Here is a 20,145-nt window from a genome sequence, read left to right on the forward strand (position 1 = left end):
TGGTTTTCTCATTAGTTGTTGTCACTGTATACACCATCAGTCCTCACTTTGCTGATCAAGGAAGATCCTTTTGATTATTTTAAAACTCTTGAGGATTGTGTCTGGAGAAGTAATGTTCCTATAGTAGTCCTTCCTGAGTTAGAGAGTTCTACGTGTGCTCTGGTTTTGGTCATTTTCTCCTTTTATAGAATGCTAGGGCAACATTTTTTATTTGTTTAATCATCAACAAAGAATACATTTTAATGAGTTTCTTTGGTAGACTTAATTTGTTTTTAATTTTGAAGTCTGAGTTGGATAACATTATGAATCTTTATGTTTATTAATTTTTAGAAAATTTATTCTTACATGACAAGGTACTGGCAGTGGAAGGTCAATGTGCATAAAATAAAGCATGAATGAATAGGTATTTAGTCTGTTATTTGATTGTGGGATATATATCTGGTATTTTATTCATCATTATTTTCACTGAATAAAATCTAACCGCAGTTAGTTGGTATGGGTTCAAAGAAGTCATCAAATTGAATTTGATTTTAGTGCACATGTCTCTTCTTATTTAATAGATTAATTTTTATAATATATTTATCTGTACAGATGAAAAATACTTAAAGTAGTTTATTGTACCTGTTGATGTGATATATTTTGTTGTGTAATAGTGCTATATCAACGTTTAAAACAGATGATTCAGCTTTTCCAAAATATTATGGAAATGGGTACATGTTTTAAATATTTGATCACCCTTATCATAAATTTATTGGATACCTATAGAGAAAATCAGTACTTTTTTTAAGGAGCAAATCTAAGAATTTTTTACTTCTTACAGTATTGTCTTAGAGAAATGGTCCATTCTAATTTTAAATTGGTTCATCATTAAATAAGACTGTTTAGAGCCATGATTAGATTGGCTGAAATCTCTGTACCTTTTATACTCTGGACTTATTGAACTGTCTTTGTAGTCAGTTCAATTAGGTTTATTTGGTTTAATAGTGAACAAGAAGGTACAATAGAACTTCGAGAATGTCTTTAAACCAGTTGGGTACCATTTAGTAACTTTCTCCTTAATTTATTACAAAATGATACAAGTCCTGCAATTCTATTCTTACTATATCATTAATAGACAGATTTTTTTATCTTTTGTGCTATCTTGTTTTATATTAATGGTGTTATAATTAAAATGTGGATATATCTGTTTACCTATTTTATATATGAGACCAAACTGAGTAATTTTTTACATTTTGCTCGGCTGCAATTACAACAGGTTTTTTTTTTTTTTAGGAAGAATCAAAATATGCCCTATTCTCTCTCTTGGTCAAGACAGTTTCAGTACACTAGTTTTACAAAGACTTCTAGATATAATTGTTCAAGGATGTGAAACTAATATCCTTTCAAATCTTTCTTTTAATTATTTCTATGTAATCATGAGTGAAAGATGGCTAGGAATCTCTTTTTAAAAGGTGAATTTGCTTCCAAAGTAAAGGATAAGGACATTTTGTTCCCCCTGAAAATTAGACTTTAGGGATGAACTCAAAGGCCTGTAAATGATGTTCAGAAATAAGTTAGTGGAGGCTACAAAGTAAGGATTGTATTATGTGTTTTAAAATACACAAAAAATAGTTCTGAATAAAATGTTAGTTCAGTTTTACAAGAACATGTGACTACTGCCACTGTGTCATTTCCTTGCAATAAAACACATGATGCACATATGTAGTCACATTGCCTGGATGGGTCATTATATAGAGAGGATGTGAGAGAAAAACTTACCAACTTTTAATACCTTGCTGTTGTCCTTCATAAGACTTTCAGTCTCTGTCCTGATATTATTTTACTACTTTTGAAGAAAAAGGCAAATTCTCCTTTTTCTTGTTCTTTCCCGATCCAAGCAAGCTGATGAATTTTATGAGCTATAAAAGTATGAGACAGAGAAAGTGGTATCATTTTATATGCTGTATGACCTTTTACTCCTGTTTAGAAAATTGTTAAAGCCTGACTTGGAAGGAAACATAGATAAAATACTAAGATTAATCCAAATTAAAAAAAAATTTTAATTACATACTGTATTTCTCTTGTTGCTTATGTAGAATCGTTCTCATTTAGTTGTATTGATTTATTGAAATCAATACATTTTCCATTCTTATTGCATGGTCCCTTGAACAGAATTTAATATTCAGCTATTATCACACTTTTTTTAAACTAAGTGCAACTTGGAAAAAATTATACATTTCATGTTAATACTAATCTTCTTTACTCAGAGTTTAGCATTTGTATCACCACAGAATATTTAGGCATCACATAACCATTATTTCAGGCTATTTAGAGGAACTCATTTTATCCTTTAGCAAGTGCATTGGATTTCTGGATTATCTTTACAGTTTCTGTTGAAAGGGACAACTTAGAATTGAAGGTGGAAATCAAAATTATGACACACCTTTCCCATCCAAATGCCATTAATATAAATGTATTTTTGCTTATAAAATAGGATATTTTTGTATTTATGCTATAGTTAACTTGTAGATAACTATATATTTATGTATGTGAGCCTCTTTTGCATGTATGTATACATATGGAAAGGAAAGGGAATAGTTTATAAATGTTTTGTCAATAGTGTCACACAATTGTAGGTGATTCTCTGTTAATTTCTAAGAAACAGCCATCCTCTGACTCTTATTTTAGAGTACTTACAATGACTTTTCCAAGATGGATTTTTAAAATCATGTGTTCCCTGGAGAATTCATGTTCTGCACAGACACTCTGGCTTTCTTAACACAAATTCCGTACTCTATACCACCATTTCCCTAGCAAATTTAACATTCTACCTAATATACAGAGATTTGAAGTTCTAAATCAATCAAGGAAATTTCATTCTTGAACAACTTAAAAAAATTGGTCTGGCCAACTTAAAATTGAAGGTATTTAATAATTGCAAAAATGGCTATTATTCTAGAATGTCATTTTTAAAAATACTATACTGAAGAAGAATACTACACTGAAATTAATTTACTTATTGCCAGTTGACCTATACAATTATGGAATTCTGAGTTGATAGATCTATTTCATTAATGAGCACCTTATTTATTTGCTCAAAAAGTAATACTATTTCCTATCATGTAAATAAGGCAAATAGATTTACGTGATTTAAGTATACATATTAGTTTAAATAGGAAAAATAAACCATAAGTATTTTCTTTAAGAATGAAAAATTTGATGAAATTCTAATTTACCATCATTAGTCCACATATTGAGATAATTTGACCATTTGACTAAATTGTCAAACAAATAAGATAAGCCAAACAATTTGATAGGCTGTTAAATTTGATCTTTTATATTAATCATGTGATAAATATTACTAACAATTTCTTATTACTGCCTTCTTTATCATTTTTCTTAACTTACAGTCCTCATCATCAGCTTACACTGAATTGATATGGAAATACAGAGAAAATGTTTATTAATTTAAAACTTAGTTCACTTACAGTAGTCATAATTATTGGCTTATGTTAGCCCTACAATATGATTTATGCTAAAAATAGGTATAGAACTGGCCACAAGTTCCTGTATCATAGGATTGAAATTCAGCTTATAAAGGTATAAATTTTTGTGGTTAATGTAGCTGTGCCTATTTTGTGAGTTTTTGTTGTAATATCTCTTTGGTAGTTAAATTATATTCAGTATCCAAACTAAATCAGTGTGTTTAGATGAGCAAACATTCTATTTTAAGGATTTTTTTCCACCCAATCTTTTTGAATGATTATGGACAAACTTTCTTTCTCATAAGGCAAAGTCATTTATATGTTCTTATAATATAGGATTTTCTTTTTTTCTTTTCCCAAGGCTGATTATCCTTAAGATAATTTTCTCTACATTTCTAAGCTCATTATAGTTTTGGAAGGAAAATATACTAAGATGTTTATTTATAATTGTGTTTTTTAAACAGAGAGTGAAAAATAAATCATTGGAGGATGTGGTTATGTTAAATGTTGACACAAACACTTTAGAATCACCATTTAATGACTTGAACAACCTACCGAGTGATGTGGTAAGTCTGAAGGCTATTTTGTGGTGAACATACATATATCTATATATATATAGATATATATATATATGTTTTCTCCTGGACCCTTGAATTACCAAGAGTTATTTTTCCCAGTTTTCTATCTGAAGTAAAAGGGCTGAGTATGTGCATGGGTGTGAGAGGAATCATGTAGATTCTATATTTAATATTTTCTACTTTTGGCAGTTGATGAGATGTTGAATGGAACATCCTATTCCTATTGTAAAAGTAGGATCATAATTAAAAAGCTAGATGCACTCATTAGGCAGAGTTTCTTTAAACCTAAGTCTCTTCATCTCATCTTAATCATTATATTACAAAGTAGGCATTTCTGTCTGCCTAGTGGCATGTCTTGCAAAAGAATGAGAGAGTTTTTGAAGGCAAGGAGAAGAAGGGGGCCAATTACCGGCTTTTGCTTCCCTGCCACCTGCCAGTGCTTTTCCTTTTAATTAATGATCTGATGGCACTGGTCAATATAATAAGAAATGCTTGTACAGTTGGGGTCAGAAAATTCTGTCTTTGATCTCCCTCAACTTTCTGAAACATTTATTTGTTTTCTCTAAATTATTTCAGTTTTATTTTAATCTTTTCTATCCTGCTGAGGGCTGCAAGAATGAAAACCTACACTGTTTGTCATTTGCTTTGGCAGAGCAAAGACTGCTTACTTAGAATTCTATTTGTAAATTAAACTGCAAACCCAGTTTGTCATAAAAGACATCTGATCCTTTTGAAATGACGAAAACTGTCTTTTGTCTGTAAAGGCTGATAAATTAAGTGCCAGTTCTTTTCTGGTCTTTGATCTTGCAGAGGGTTTGTGTGTGTGTGTGTGCGCGCACGCGCGCGTGCGCGTGCATGTGCGTGTCTGCAGCTTGTAATAGGATATATTCTGTATTTCATGTTAGTCACCAAAAGTGCATTTTTTTGGCCTTCGTATTCCTTAGAACAGGGCAAAAATGCAGACTAGTACTGTTTCTGTATATATATAATGGCTATTTAAAAATATCTTTATAACAGTTCTGAGTTAAAAATAACTCTCCTAAAAAAAATCCAGTTTTTTCAGGGATAGTAAAATTTAGAAATAAAAATCCTTCATCATATGTTTTTCTGTAATATTGCAAGTACTTTGAAATCATTATCAGGGAGTTTGAAAAAGTGAATTTAAAAATTTCAAACTCAAATAATATAGTAATACTGGCTTTGATTGTTCTTATCACAAGTGATAGGAAAAATGTGATTTTAAAGTTAAAATCAGATTATTTATGCCCATAAGTAACCTAAAATACTTGCTGACCTTGAAGCAAATTAAATTGAACTACTTTATCTTACTATAGTAAAATTTATGCTATGTATGAACAAATCCAAACCCAGACCAGTAAAGAATTATGTTATCTTTTTAGCTCATTATAACTAGATTGCCTCATTATAAAAATTTTGCAGAAGCTGCTAAAAATGATTAGAGTTATTAATTTAGAAATTCATCAAAGAATTCTTCATTGGATGGAAAAATAATTATGAAATAAAGTCCCAACTTTTACAAATATTGTCTTTATGTGCAATGCATTTCCTACTGTTAATGCCCTAAGGAGAAAGTATTGTTTATTTAAAAAGAAAAAAGAAGAGGAAGAAAAAAGAGAAATAAATCAGCTTTTTTGTGTCATAAAAATTTTTACAGTCAGTTTCAGTGGTGGCTGATTTTATTTCTTTAAGAAAATAATCCTTAATAGTAATTTTTTTGATGGGTGATTCTTTTTTAATTGAGATGTACTACTTTCCCAGTAGAATTAGTTTCATATTAAGACATTTATTTTAAAATATGAAGAAGTTAAATAGTACTCAGAAAATGTAAAAGCCTAAATATATAAAATGACAGGAGGGACCATCTCCTTTATTTGTAACAGTTAACTGTACATAACTGAAATTTTAAAAAAAGCATAAAAGGCACACTGTTCGCTGGTGTAGATATAACTATACGTATGCTTGAAATTAAAGGCCACAGACTTACAGACAAATTTGAACAATGAATAAGTGGATACAGCCCTGGGGTGGAACTAGGACCATTTGCTGAAAGTACGAGAGGTTTTAAACTTATGGTCATTTTCTAAAAATATTTTAGGTGATTGTTTAACCCCTCTCTAATAAATTTAGCTTTTTCATCAATTTTCCAAAAGCTATCTCTTACAGTTCTGTAGGAGATATGATAAAGTTATCACATCATACTTTCTCTAATTATAAATGTTTTAAATGAGATGTGTTAAAATTACAAATGATCTTACTGATTTTTTTTTTGTGATTTGAATTAATGAAATATACTTGAATCCTGAAAAATATTACTACTGGTATTGTTTGATTATTTAGTAAATTAACTGATGTTTTAAAGGGGGCCTTTTAAAATCATTTACCAAAACATTTAAATTATACTTACAGGCTAGATGACTTTCTATGCATGTGCACTCTATTATTGTGTCAGCTTGACCAGTGGTCTTGGCTGTTCAAAGGTCAGTGGTCACAGTTGTCCTGAATTACTAGTTCTTTTTTCCTGTGGACCCTCTGCTGTGTTGCATGCTGTAATCTTCTTAATGGCTTCATTCCAATATTCACACATAATATTTTAGATTTATTGACTGTTAGAAATACTACCATGCCAGTAGCAGTTCCGCTACTCTTAAGGTATTTAAAATTGGAAAAATAAATCAGGGCAAAGCTTTCAGGAATCCTTTGTTTTCCTTAAGGGAAGGGAAAAAACTCTCTTCCTGTCTTCTGACAAGAACACTTGTTTTTCGATTTCATCATTTCACTATAGATTTGGATCATTAAAAGAAAAAAAAACCAAATTTTATTGAGAGTGATTTTAATGATATTGATTATTACATGGAATATCTTTTAAAAGCAGTAGATCCATTAAAATGTACTTTTGTAGTTTTCTGTCTGAATGCATTGTGATTTTTTTTTTTTAGTGGCTATGTCAAATATAGATACCTTCAAACATGTAGGTTGAGTGTTTTTATATAAAAAATAAATTTTAGGACTATGTAACAATATCAGTTGAATTTAGTGTTACTGTGGTATGTTTTTAAGTGTGGGGAAATTGAGACAGTTGAATTAAATACAACATTTGAAATTTCAAGTGAGTTCATTTTAACCTAAGAAAATTTACTGTTGAGACCTCCTCATTCCAAATATATATACAGATTTAGTTTCAATTACATAATAATTTTAAATGTTCTATTTCTAAGGTACTACTGCTCATTTTAATTTTTATCATCATTAATATTTTTAAAAGGAATTTGGAGAATTGTTAACTATTTCAAAAATAAATAGGATAACTCACTTGTTAGAAAATTAAGCTAATTAGAATTATAATGAGGTTTAGGAAATCCCTTCATGAGAAAATTAAGTTAGAACAATTATAAACTAATTCTTACAGATGAAAGCAGGTTAGAATTGACATCTGAAAAAGTTACGTGCATTAAAATATCCATTACCAGGAAAGTGAATTTTGGTCTGTGTTGCTTAATTGTCTTTAAATAATTTTAACTCATTAGATTGTAAAAAATAATATACTCAATATACTTATCCCTATTTTAGATAAGAAGATGAAGACACAGAAAGTATACTGTACATGGTATTTTTAGAGCTTTAGTTCATATAGTTTGATTCTGTCATACTTATGCCCCAAACACTAGACCATGGTCCCTCTCATATAAACATGATATACAGTGTAATGAGTAACTGTTTTAGAATTTAATATAGAAGCTTACTCTATATTCTGATCTTGCTGAAGAAAATAGCAGTATGATCTATTTGATTTAAATTAGGATTGTTAACACTTCTAAAAACTTATTTTCATCGTATATATCACACTATTGGAAAACGATTTTTTAATTTTCTGTTATGAGGGTATGTAGGACATATAGTACACTTAAGTATTATTGTACAATTCACTATAGACCCTGGTATGTTATAGGATAGCTACATTTAGTAGAAAGCATATTTAATTACTAAAATATTGAAAATACTTTATCATAAAATAGGGTCATCTAAAATACTGTGCGTCTTTTAGTGACACTTCCGAGTATCACATGAAGGAAAGGTTAATGGTTTTATTGTGCAATGAAAAGAAAAGACACAAATTGCTCTGAATCACCAAAAATCATTAAATTAAAAGCCCAAAGACCTGGAGAAAAGCCCCCAAACTCCGACTTTAAGTAAAATTTTAAGATACCTACATTCAAGTGAGTTAATTAATTTTGGAATAAGTTTGGAAAATAGTTGGTTATTTCAGAGAATTTTCTTAAATCAGTTTTTTAAAAAAAAATGAAAGTTGTAAACAAATTTAACTCTTGCAACTGTGTGAATAGTTAATAGATATGTTTAATTCCTTGTATATTTCCTCTAACCTAACATGAAGGTTTAATATGTTAAATTGTGATAATATACGTTATAAAGAAAAAAAAAAAGGTCCAGAGAATATTGTATTAGTTCCAGGTTTGCCACAGCTCTGCTATAATCCTTGTCGTGTTTAGCGGTAAATAAATTCCCCAGCATTTCTGGAGTGGCCAGGGTAGAAAGATAACCCGAATTCATTCAAGTTCTAGAGTAAAGAGGTTTTTTTTGTTGTTGTTGTTGTTTTTTTTTTTGGTTTAATAGAGTAGACTTCAGGAGACAAATACTGCTTTCAGTTTTCTCCTGGAGAAATGCAGTCATGCTCTCTCCTCAATCTCCAGCTGTTAGAATTCAGGCACCTACATGCACATTGCCCCTGCCACATAGCCTTAGCGCAGGGCTTTGTAAATAGTAGGCATTCAGTAAATGGTGGTTGAAGGGAAACGTAACTTGCATTTCTTTTATCTTTTGTAATAGAAGTTGCTTTTAAAGTCCCTGTTTAGAGTTACTTCTTAGGATATTTTACAAGGATATTTTCATCTGACTTTTATAGTAATGAAAAGAAGAAACCTGGATGCATGTTTAACATAGACTTTTTTGGTTGTGAGTTTAACTTCTCTCCTCTCTCTAGAAAGGGAGACCATGTTGTGATGGCAGTCATGGTGTTTCTGCACACGACTTTGGGTGTCTGTGGAAACTCACTATTCTTTTAAGTATTTTCAGAGAGGTGATTGTTTGTAACAGGTTTTTTGTTGTTAGTAAGTAAACTATAGATTTTGCTATTTTTTGTACTTTTTTCTTGGTGTGTATTTTTTTTTTATCTAAACTTTAAATACAAAAGCAAAAGAAAACAAAAAACAAAACTCAAAACCAATGGCTTCCAAACTTTTAGGTCTTTGTTATTTTCTCCCAACTGAATAAGAGAATCTCTCCCTCCCACTGCAGTGATCAGGCTTTAGCAGTTCCCTTATGTCTCTGTACTTTTGCCATTTTAAAGTTGATTGATAGTTTGTTACTCTTAGTGATTTTAAGTGCTCATGAAGTTCCTTGGCTTTCTCATGGGTTTTCATTTCCAACTAAATTACCTAGCCTTTCTTTGAATGTCTTTTTTTTTCCTGTATCATCTTAATAGCATTCTTCACTCTCTTCTTACTGCTAATACACACGTATGTACGTACATACATATATACATATATACTTAAATGTAAAGACCTTGATTTTGGTTTTAAAGATAATTTCCCATTTGTTTCTAGTCCTTTAAGTTCTTGGCTTTTCCACATTCAAGAGATTTTTTGTATGTATGATATTGTGTGCACTGTCACAATAGTGGTTCCCAAATCTTGCTGATATCATAATGATTTTGTGAAGTTTTAAATGAATTATGTTCCTAGATCCCATCATAGATATTCTGATCCTGTGAACTACAGAAATTAATGTAGAAGTGTGATAGGTTGCTTATTTATTTATTTATTCATTCATTCAGTCAGTCAGTCATTCCTTCCTTCAAATATTTATCAAGCACCCACTATAATGCCTGTATTATGCTAGGAGCTGAGTGAACAGGAAGATATAATACACTGCTCTCATGGAACTCACATTCCATTCATCTGAACCCAACCACATGGCTGCACCAAGTCATGAGGGATGTTGGAAAATAGTTGGGTCAGTGTAGGTAGGTTGAGCAAGCACCAATCAAAACTTAGAATTTCTATTACTAAAGAAAGGGAGAGTGGATGTTGGTGTCATCTCTGCCATAAGTGGGAGGAGGAGGAATAGCATGTATAAAGGTCCTACTGTGGGGAAGAGGTTGGCAAATTCAAGAAATGGAAAGAAGTCTTGTATAGCTGTAGTGAGATGAACAAAAGAGAGAGTTATGCAAAATGAGGTTGTAGAGATAGGAGATGCGACCATAAAAGATCTGTAGCTCTTGTTAGGGACATTTGGACTTTATTGGAAATTCATTGGAGATTTTTAGCAGAGGAATAGTGTGATCTACTTTGACTTCTGAACATATCATCTTGGGGTCTGGGTCCTGAAGATAACTGGGTGTAAGGAATGAAGCAGGAAGATCAGTTGAGACCATTTGCAGTAGTCTAGGTAGAGATGCTAGTTGCTCGAACTTGATAGTGGCAGGTACGTAGAGAGAAGTGGACAGATTTGAATCTCCATCAGAGGTCTAACTGGCAGTGCATGATGATGTATTGCATGTGGGAGATGAGAAAGGCTGAAGTGTTGAGAAGGACCTGCAAGATTCCTTTTTGAGTAACTGGATGAATGGAAGTGACATTGATATTAGAGATGCTTGCCTGGCATTGGGCTTGAGGTGGTGATAAGAGCAGTTTGGTTGTCTTTATTTTATAATGACCTCTGAAAGGAGAATAGTTAGAACTGACCCTATATTAATTAGGTTTTGAGAGGTTATTAAAGCATACAAAGAGACAAGGTAATGATACCCTCCACAAGTGTATCCTGTGCTTTTCATTTGATATGGTTACTGTTTTAATCCTTAAGTAGAAGCTCACTAGAAAATTATATTAAGAGGGTAGGGTTAATTTTATTTCTAAAAAAACCCTGAACATTAGAAGGATTAAAGAAATGTAGGGATTTAGTATCTGATTCATGTGATGACCATAACATGTTTCAAGGGAGAATAAAACATTTTATCTTTTTAACTTTTTTCTAAAGCAGATAATTATTTGAAGCTCTAACTTTCCTAAATGTATGTGGATTCTCAAGTACAGTGTAGTTACACAAAAGGAGGTATTTAAAAACATCAGAGGGGTGTTTTAGGGTTGTGTAGGTTATCTAAATATTATTTCCGGACATTTATTTTTACCTTCTGCTTTTTACTCTGGTGTTGATCTTTGTGATCCTAAAAAGCAAAAATAAAATTTCTGGGTATAGGGTTAATTTATGTTTCCTGAAAAGACACATCTAAAAGTCAAGAGAAAAATCTGCCGCTTCTCTGAAAAACTAAGCTGCTTTAATATGCTCTCCCTTCCTAACTCCCGGTTGGCATAATTACTTCATTACTCAGACTGTGTGCACGTGGCTTGCTCTCTTAATTTATACCTGTTTGTTATGTTTACTCATGTAATTCCCTACTTTTATTCATAGTCACTTCAGTGTTAAGAGGGTAAAAGTGGAGAATTGGTGGTAATATTATTCATGTTGCAGTGAATTCCCACTGTGCTAAACCCAGGTTATAATTCCTCCCTTGGATGGCTGCTTGGAAGCCTGAATTCTCACTGTATGAAAGGAATTTAAACATTTGATAAGAGCCGTGAAATGATGTTTTTTTCTGAAGTTTTTTTCATTTTTTAGCTTTTTTTTTTTTTTTTGGTCTAATATGCCTAATTAGACTTAAAAAGATAATTTATTTACAGACTAAAGAGTGTCATAATAAAATCAGATGTCAGTTTTGAAGTAGTCTTTAGCCATTGGAGATTGAGGCTTGCTTACTTTCGTAAGAATAAAAAGAGAAAACAATCAATACTTTTTCAGTGTTGCATAATGGGATTGTGTGATAATAGGCAGGTGACTAAAGTTCCAAATACTCTTCTGAGTTCAGGGTTACATGTGAATATGAACTTTATGATTTTGGGGAAAATGTACATTTATTTCAAAATTAAATTTAGAAGTTTGGAAGTTAAAGCAGGAAATGCTATTTCCCAGACCTAGTATTGAAAAAGTACAGAAGAGACATCACCATTTTTATAGATAAAAACTGCTAAAAGCTAATTAGCACTGCAGAGGGCATTGGTAACTGGTGATAATTTACTCAGTGATCTAAAGGACAGGGAAACAGCAAGGTTGATAACAGTCACTTTATATTAAAGTCATATCTTTCTGTCTAAAACTGATTTTAAAAAACTATATTTCATTTTTACAAGCTATTTTTGAGCATTCATTTGTGCATCCAAGAAACACTTAACTCACGTGCCCTCTTGGTCTCTGAAAAATAGGAACAACTTCAGGTCTACTTACTGACAGTCAAAGCCCACCTAGAGTAGGTCAAGGAAAACCTCTTCAAGCAGTTTTTAAAGGTTGAAGTAATGTGGAAATAGGCAAAGGAACAATGTAACCATATTTCTTACTAGGCAATGTTTTAGTCTCACATGTCACATTAGATAGTATGCTTATGTAAAATAGTACTGTTCAATGGAAATGTGAGCCACATATGCAATTTTAAATTTTCTGGTAGCCACATTGAAAGTAAAAAAATAGGTGAAATTAATTTTAATATATTTTATTTAACCAAATATTCAAAATATTATTTCATTATGAAATCAATATAAAAATTATTAATGAGATATTTTACCTTTTGGGGGGTATTAAGTCTTCAAAATCCAGTGTATTTTGACACTTAGAGCAAATCCCCATTTGGACTAGTCACATTTCAAGTGGCTACTGTACTAGACAACACAGTTGTAGAACAAGTGTTTTCTTTTTCTTTCGTATTTTCTACAGAGCTCCTGAGGGAGCTCAAGTACTACATTGAATTTTGGAGGTGAGTGCCCCATATTTACAGTTTGGTTAGGAAGGGCTTGTGACAATATGATTAATATCCTGGCTAGCTTAAGCAGTACTGAATTCAGCACCTAAGGACTTGGGGTAAAGAAGGCTAAGGAATGGTTTGACTTGCCTCCATTCTCTGTGAGCATGTATTATGATTGTCCTAAGAATACTCGGTTTGTGGAGAACTGAATTGTCAATTTCATGTTTTGTAGAAAAATACTCTTTGAGGAATTTTCTTTTGCAAGATGTAAGTAAGGCATGACATTTTAAAATACGTTTTTTGTTTTCTTTCAAAAATAAATTGAAAATAACCCAACCATTTACTTTTTATAATACATGGAAAGACGTATTCCTTCCATCATAAGCTTTTTTTGAGGGGGGCAGTTATTAAATACATGTATTGATATTCATTCCCATTGGTTTTCATTAAAGGCATTTGAAGCTTAAAAAATAACATTACTTACAAACTTGAAAATGAAAGACATTAAGTCATAAGATTTGGTTTTGCATCATTTAGCTATATTGTTTGAGTATGTGGGTTACCTAGAAGTGTGCATTTATTGAGTTTAGATTTTAATAATAAAAACTTCCTCTTAAATGAATCCTGATTTTATCAGTGCACTTTGTGGGCTAAATGAATTAGGCTCCAGACTTTTACCCGAATCTGTGGAGCTTGGATATAAATTGAAAAGATCACAGCTATGGGGAGAAAACCTGTACTGCAAAGGCCTTTCTGCATAGATGATGAACGTCATAACTCAATAATTTTTTCAAAACTGTGGTTATAATTGGACCCAATGGGGGTCTCTTTCTTTGATCAGATCACAGTAACTGTGACTTTACACTGGAAAATGTCACTACTGTGAAGGTTTATCACCTGTAGAGCTGGTCTTTCCTCTGATGCTGTGTTCATTTCTCATTAGCATTATTCAAAGTTTAGTTGTTAATTAGGTTGACACTTCAATTACAGTCATCATCTATAGGAGTAGTCAGGGCTGCTTGCGTAAAGAAATTTTTAAAAATACCCCTCCTTGTGTCTATATGTAAGGAAGAAATGACATTATTTTATTTTATTATCTGGTAGTTTCATAAGGGTCAGAATATGCTCTGTTAAGGGAACAGTCCAACCACAATTTCTTCATCAGTTTTGTTTTCTTGAAAAAACAATTTTTATGTGACTTCATGTTCCCTGTAAAGCATCACTGAGGAATGTATATGAGCACCAATATTTTTTAAGTGTAGAGAGTGTAGTTTTCTATAATGTGTGAAAGGAATTGGTCAGGTGAATTAGATAGAGGGAACATATCACATCATTTCGCCTTAAAAAAAAATAGTATACATCAGGAGTATGATTATAGCTACAGAATACTCGTCTAAGTAAGGGCCATTTATGAATAATACGCATTCTCTAAAATACACAGAACCTGAACTTGAAGGACAGAAGTGTATGAAAAATGATAACAAATTTAGGTGCCTTGAAAAATTATGCAAACTCCTGAGTAATAAATTTTTCTTTGATTTAAAAACATTATTTTAATCTGATTACTGGTTCATAAGGCAATGACATTGAACTCAAACCCAGCACATTGTGGTGGAAAAAACTGGACAGAACTGGGTTGAAATCTGTCTTCCCATGTATTAGCTGTATAGGGAGGACAAAGTGATTCGCGTTTTTGAGCCCCTGTTTCTTCATTCATAAATGGTAATATGAATGTCTTTCTCAGAAGGCTATGAAAACTAAATGAGACAGTGTATAACATGTGCTTAACATGATATCTCTACTCATGGTAGGTTCTCAATCACTTTAACTTCTCCCCCTCTCTTTTTGTCTAATAATGGTGAAAACTATTCAACAAATGACTAGAAAATTATATGCAAATGAGGCTTCCAAAAATAAAATTAAATGGTAAGTGATCCTGGAGGACCTGTAACAAATAACCTGACACGGAAGAAATGAACGATACCCAACCGGCTTCATCTCAAAACAAGTAGACACACATGTTGTAATTGCTAAAAATCTGCAGAAAAGTGGCTCCCAAGCAGTTTACCGTAAAATAATTAAAGCTTATTTATGTCAAGAGGCCTTGGGAAAAAAAGAGAGCATAAACCAATTTGCATTAGCACGTTACTATCGGCTCCTGCTTTCGTTTCAATTAACAGACCAGCAGGTGCTCTCTGCAGTTAAAAAGATAAGCTATCAGGTAGGAGGATGAGTTTTTGGCTGACCTGCAGACACTGTGGTTTGCCTGCTGATTGGGTTCGTACCTCGCTGTACCAATTTCTGAGGTGTTAATTTAACTGTTCCTCTCTGTCATGCAGGTCTCGGCCCTGAAAAATAAACTGAAGAAGCAGTCTACAGCTACGGGTGATGGAGTAGCTAGGGCCTTTCTTAGGGCACAGGCTGCTTTGTTTGGATCCTACAGAGATGCACTGAGATACAAACCTGTAAGCGTTTTATTTCATCCCTATTTTAATTTGCTTTTTTATGGTTCTTTAGAATGGGTCAGAAAAAAGAAACATTTAATATCACACATGAAAAAAGTATCATAAAGGTCTTTTAAAATCCAAAATAAGGTGCTTTAAGGCATTGTATTCCTTGACTTTTCGGTTTTCGTTCTTTTAGTAACCTTTAGTTACTATTTCCCACATTCTTTGGCACATCATCTTATGTATTGTTCTAAATTGGCTTACCTCTTAACTAATTAATGAACTGTGTGTTAATGCATTTTAATGTAACTACCTGATCTTAAGATCATTGAGAAATTAACTAGAGAGTTGGGTTTTATAGATTAATGCATATAGAAGTGACGGTACAAAGTGAAAATCTAAAAATAGTGGAGCTTGGAAATTTTGCAATATTTGGAAATTTATCATCTTCCTATTCCATAACATTTTTTTGAGTGGGTTTATCTATTTAGCATATGCTAGCTCATTTTGGCATTTCTTTTTTGTTTTAATACCCTAAAAATGATTATTATATAGAATTGTAGCCAGCCGAGTTTTTAGATAGTCCAAGAAGATATAAATCAAAACATGTTTCTCTCTCTGAATTATTGGTTAAATACGTTAGTCTGATTTTAATGAAAATAATTACACTGCCCTTCCATGACCAGATGAATAAGTTGTAATGGATAAAACATTGAGTTAGTAATAAGTAGCAAGACATGCTATCTAATAGGAATTCCACTGTTATTAAGCTGTCTAACCTTGACCCATTTCCTCGGTCTCTCTAGACTTTGATCTTCTCATTTGGAAAATGAGAGTTCTTATACTTTACCTGTCTACTTTTCAGAATTGGTGTGTGAACCCTGTCATAAACGATGAAACACTAAACACTTGTGAATGGGGGATATCCTTCCTAAACTGACTTCTCAATTAGTAGTTCGCACCCAATGGCTCTTACATCTCTGAGGAGTTACTAGGAGTCCTTAAATGGATAGGCAGATAAACTGCTGTCTCCGGAGAAGTACATATGTCTAATTTGCCTGCTCATCTTTTTGAAATATGTGTCTATTTTTTAAAGCATTGTAGAAGTCATAATACTGCATATAGTATACATATGGGGGAATCACATGGGGGAGTCTTTAAAAATTATTGAGAGTTACATGGTCTCATTTATTAAAAGACTGGAAACCAATCATCTATACTAATAATATTGTAAAATCATTTCTGGTTATCAGATTTTTTTAAAACAGGTTGATTTCAAGTTTACAGTACAAGAGGGAAATTTAGAAGTATCAGCTTAAATTTTGCCACATTTAAATAATTTTTAATCTTTGCAGGCTACGTTTTTCTTTTCCTTTTTAAATTTGTGAAGGACTTCAGATTTGAGGAAAGCAAATTGAAGAGAAAATTTTCTTAAATCATTTAAATTATCAGTTGAGCAGATAGGGATCTGAGATTTCACTGACTCTGACTTTTTTTTATCTTCAAAGCCAGATTCCCAATTTCTGCGGGAAAATATATCATTTCATCAGAAAATATCTTTCCTGATTATTGATCACATCTTATTATAAACTTGTTTGTTAACTTATCTACATTTTTCCTTTTTATGTTTGGTATTTTCTTTCTTTTTTACTGCTAATTCTTTCGGGAAGTTGAGGGACAGTATTCTTATTCTGTATGTTTTTACATTTCTTTTGACTCAATCTTGAATGAAAGCTTAATTTTTAAAGTATACTAAATATATTTAGACACTTCTTTATTTTCAATGAGTCATTTTTTTTTTAAGATTTTATTTATTTATTTGAGAGAGAGAGAATGAGAGAGAGCACATGAGAGGGGGGAGGGTCAGAGGGAGAAGCAGACTCCCTGCCGAGCAGGGAGCCCGATGCGGGACTTGATCCAGGGACTCCAGGATCATGACCTGAGCCGAAGGCAGTCGCTTAACCAACTGAGCCACTCAGGCGCCCCAACACTTTTTTATTTTCAAAATAGTTTTTAAGGAAAATGATTTCTTTGTTGTGTATAAAATATTTTTGTTGTCGTTTAGGCATTATCTTTGCAAATTACTCTATATTTTAATTTACTCAAAATACATTTACTTTTTGTTTTGTGAACTCTTTTAGACATTTATATAATAGGCATATGTCTTTAATATATTTTCTAATTGATACAAAAAAAAGAGCCATGTTTAGAAGTTACAATTATTTCATGTTTTTTTCTCTTTTGATAAAAATTTCTCAGTAGTATCCTCTAGCTATTAGAGTACAACTGGAAAAAAAAATTACTAAATAACTTTAAAGGAATACGACTTCTTTAACTGGGTATTACTTTTCAAAATTTCATGATTGTTTATATATATATAAAAGCAAACTATTCTTATTATTATGTTATTTCTCTTACACTGCCAAAATTAAACCTGTAGATAAGGCCTGTGACTGCCCTTCAAGGCCCTCACAATGGGCAGGCAGTCTGTCTTTACTTTTTTCCTAAACTTTGACCCCAATTCAGAGAATTCTGCCTGAGGCTTCAAATATCCCAAGCTTCTCAGGCTTCCAAACATTCCAAATTATTACAAATAATGTTCTTTCTTCCTGGTAGTGCTTTTATCTTTCTTGCTTTTCGTGGCCATCTAGTTCCTTCCTGATTCTTGAAGCTGTAGTTTATACTGACCCTTTTATTCTATGAATTGATTATACTTACTTTCTTTAACACATTTCTTCTCCCTTTTTTGTATGTTATTTATTATGGTTCTTTTATTATTTTTACTGAAATTCATAATTTATTAGTTGCTATTAAAACAATTATTGACCTTTAAGTACTCACTGGGTACCAGGCACTAATAGCCCCTTTAGATAGGCTATTTACCCTTTTCTTTTTAAGGATGAGGAAAATGATATTCACAGAGTACAAATAACCTCACTAAGGTTCTCCAGCTAGTAAATAGTGGGGCCTGCATTTGTGTTTATTCTCCTGCAGTCCCGCTCTTGTTCCAGTGTGGCATGTTTCTGCTCTCTGTGGTCACCGTTACTGTATCATACTCTCCTTGAGATAAATGTCCTGAACTTACATTTCTTCCAAATGAAGATGCCTGGAAGGCATTCAGTACACACTTAGGAAAGACTGAACGAATGATGCAGTCTTAGGACTTTTCTCAGAAGGAGCACATGGTCTTAGGCATCCCATGGTTGTATATGAATTGGGGAAATAATTTGTTATTCATGCTACATATTTCCATTTATGGTTTTGTCGACCTGGGTTGACTGCCCGGGCTCATACTGCACTTTCCGACTCCCTCAGTTTTCTGTAGTGTTGCTGGAGAGCCAGCCGGGTGTGGCCTGTGAGGGAAAGCCCTCAGGATGATTTGAAGTCCATTTTCAAATGCAAATACTAAATACCTATGCTAAATGCTGCCAAAGAGGAACTTCTATTCTAAATTAAGCTTAGAATGTCTGAGCAACAACTCTAAATATGTTGTTAGTCTTCTCAGAGTTCCTCATTTACACCTTCTAAATGACACACTAGCACTATTGACAAATAAATTGTGCCTGCTCTCAATTACAGAGAGAAATATACAATTCCTTAAAGTTGTTGGAAAGTGATTTAAATAAAACAATGGATATTTTGATATTTTGGGGGATTTTAGCCAGCAGCAAGTTAGCTACTTTTTAAGAATTCAAAAATGTGAGATCAAAGTAATGTGCTAACTGGATTGAAGGAAAGTGGTAAGAACAGAGTCTAGAACCAGGCTGCCTGGGTTCAGATCCTCCTCCTGTGACTGACTAGTTGTATGAGTTTGGGCAAATTAATGTCTTAGTGCTTTAGTTTCCTCATGTGTTCTTTAAAAAAGGTAATAATTCTTCTTGGGTTATTTAGAGAATAAAATGAGTTCATAAATGTAAGTTACTTAGAACAGTGTCTGGCATATAATCAATGCTTTATATATTAACTATTATTAAAATGACATTTTAGAAGTACCAAGTTTGGGGGAGGAAAATCCCTTTAACAAACTAAAAGTACCCTCCTCTGATTCCTCAAAAGAAAAACACTGTTATAAACATGAGAATAACTTTTAAGTGATTGTATTAAATAACTAATAAAGGGTCATCAGGTGTACCTCTGTGTATCATTTGTGTCACAAGCTATTAAAAATAAAAAGTCAATTTTTGACCAACAGCTAATGCTAAAGAAATATTTGCCTGAGTTAAAATACTGCTTAATACTTTCAAAGGCATATCCTTGATTCTCTAAGAGCAGAGAAGTAACACTCAGATCTAGTCCTTTGAATACTTGGGTGCTGTCATTTGTTTCAATCACAAGCTTTTCTGGGCAGCTGGGAGGCTTGCTAATGGATAAAAAGTAAATTCCTTTTAAAATAAAGTTTGGTTAGTAATCTAGGCCTCTGGCAATTTGGAATAGTTGTCCTTTTGGATTATATTCCTTTAAACATTATCGGTAAATAATGTTATATTTTGTGATTAAACTCAGACAATTTAAGCACAGGATTGGCATCCGTAATTTAAGTGGCCATTTACTAAATCTTTGCCTTAGAGTTTCCATTTAACAGATTTGTAACTGTCAACTTGTTAGCGGTTTAAAAATCCAAGTTGAAAAAGTACATTTGCTCACCCCTCTTGGTTTTATGGTTACTAAAACATTTTAGGCATCCATTCATCTCATTACCCAAGCTTGAGTATGGACCTTTTGACTTTAGAGATGGTTGTAGCCAAGGAAATATTTGTTGTGTATTTGGCTTC

The 20,145-nt window shown here is 32.4% G+C and overlaps 1 protein-coding gene across 1 annotated transcript in view; it reads left to right on the top strand.

The window, feature by feature from the left end:
- The window catches only part of DENND1B (DENN domain containing 1B), a 262,179-nt gene that overhangs the window by 155,363 nt on the left and 86,671 nt on the right, over positions 1-20,145 (top strand). The window contains exons 13-14 of the mRNA XM_044916349.1: positions 3,929-4,030; positions 15,266-15,391. Coding sequence (XP_044772284.1) covers positions 3,929-4,030; positions 15,266-15,391 — 228 coding nt within the window. The remainder of the gene's footprint in view (positions 1-3,928; positions 4,031-15,265; positions 15,392-20,145) is intronic.

Source organism: Neomonachus schauinslandi, chromosome 6, assembly GCF_002201575.2.
Source record: "Neomonachus schauinslandi chromosome 6, ASM220157v2, whole genome shotgun sequence".
Classification (NCBI taxonomy): domain Eukaryota; kingdom Metazoa; phylum Chordata; class Mammalia; order Carnivora; family Phocidae; genus Neomonachus; species Neomonachus schauinslandi.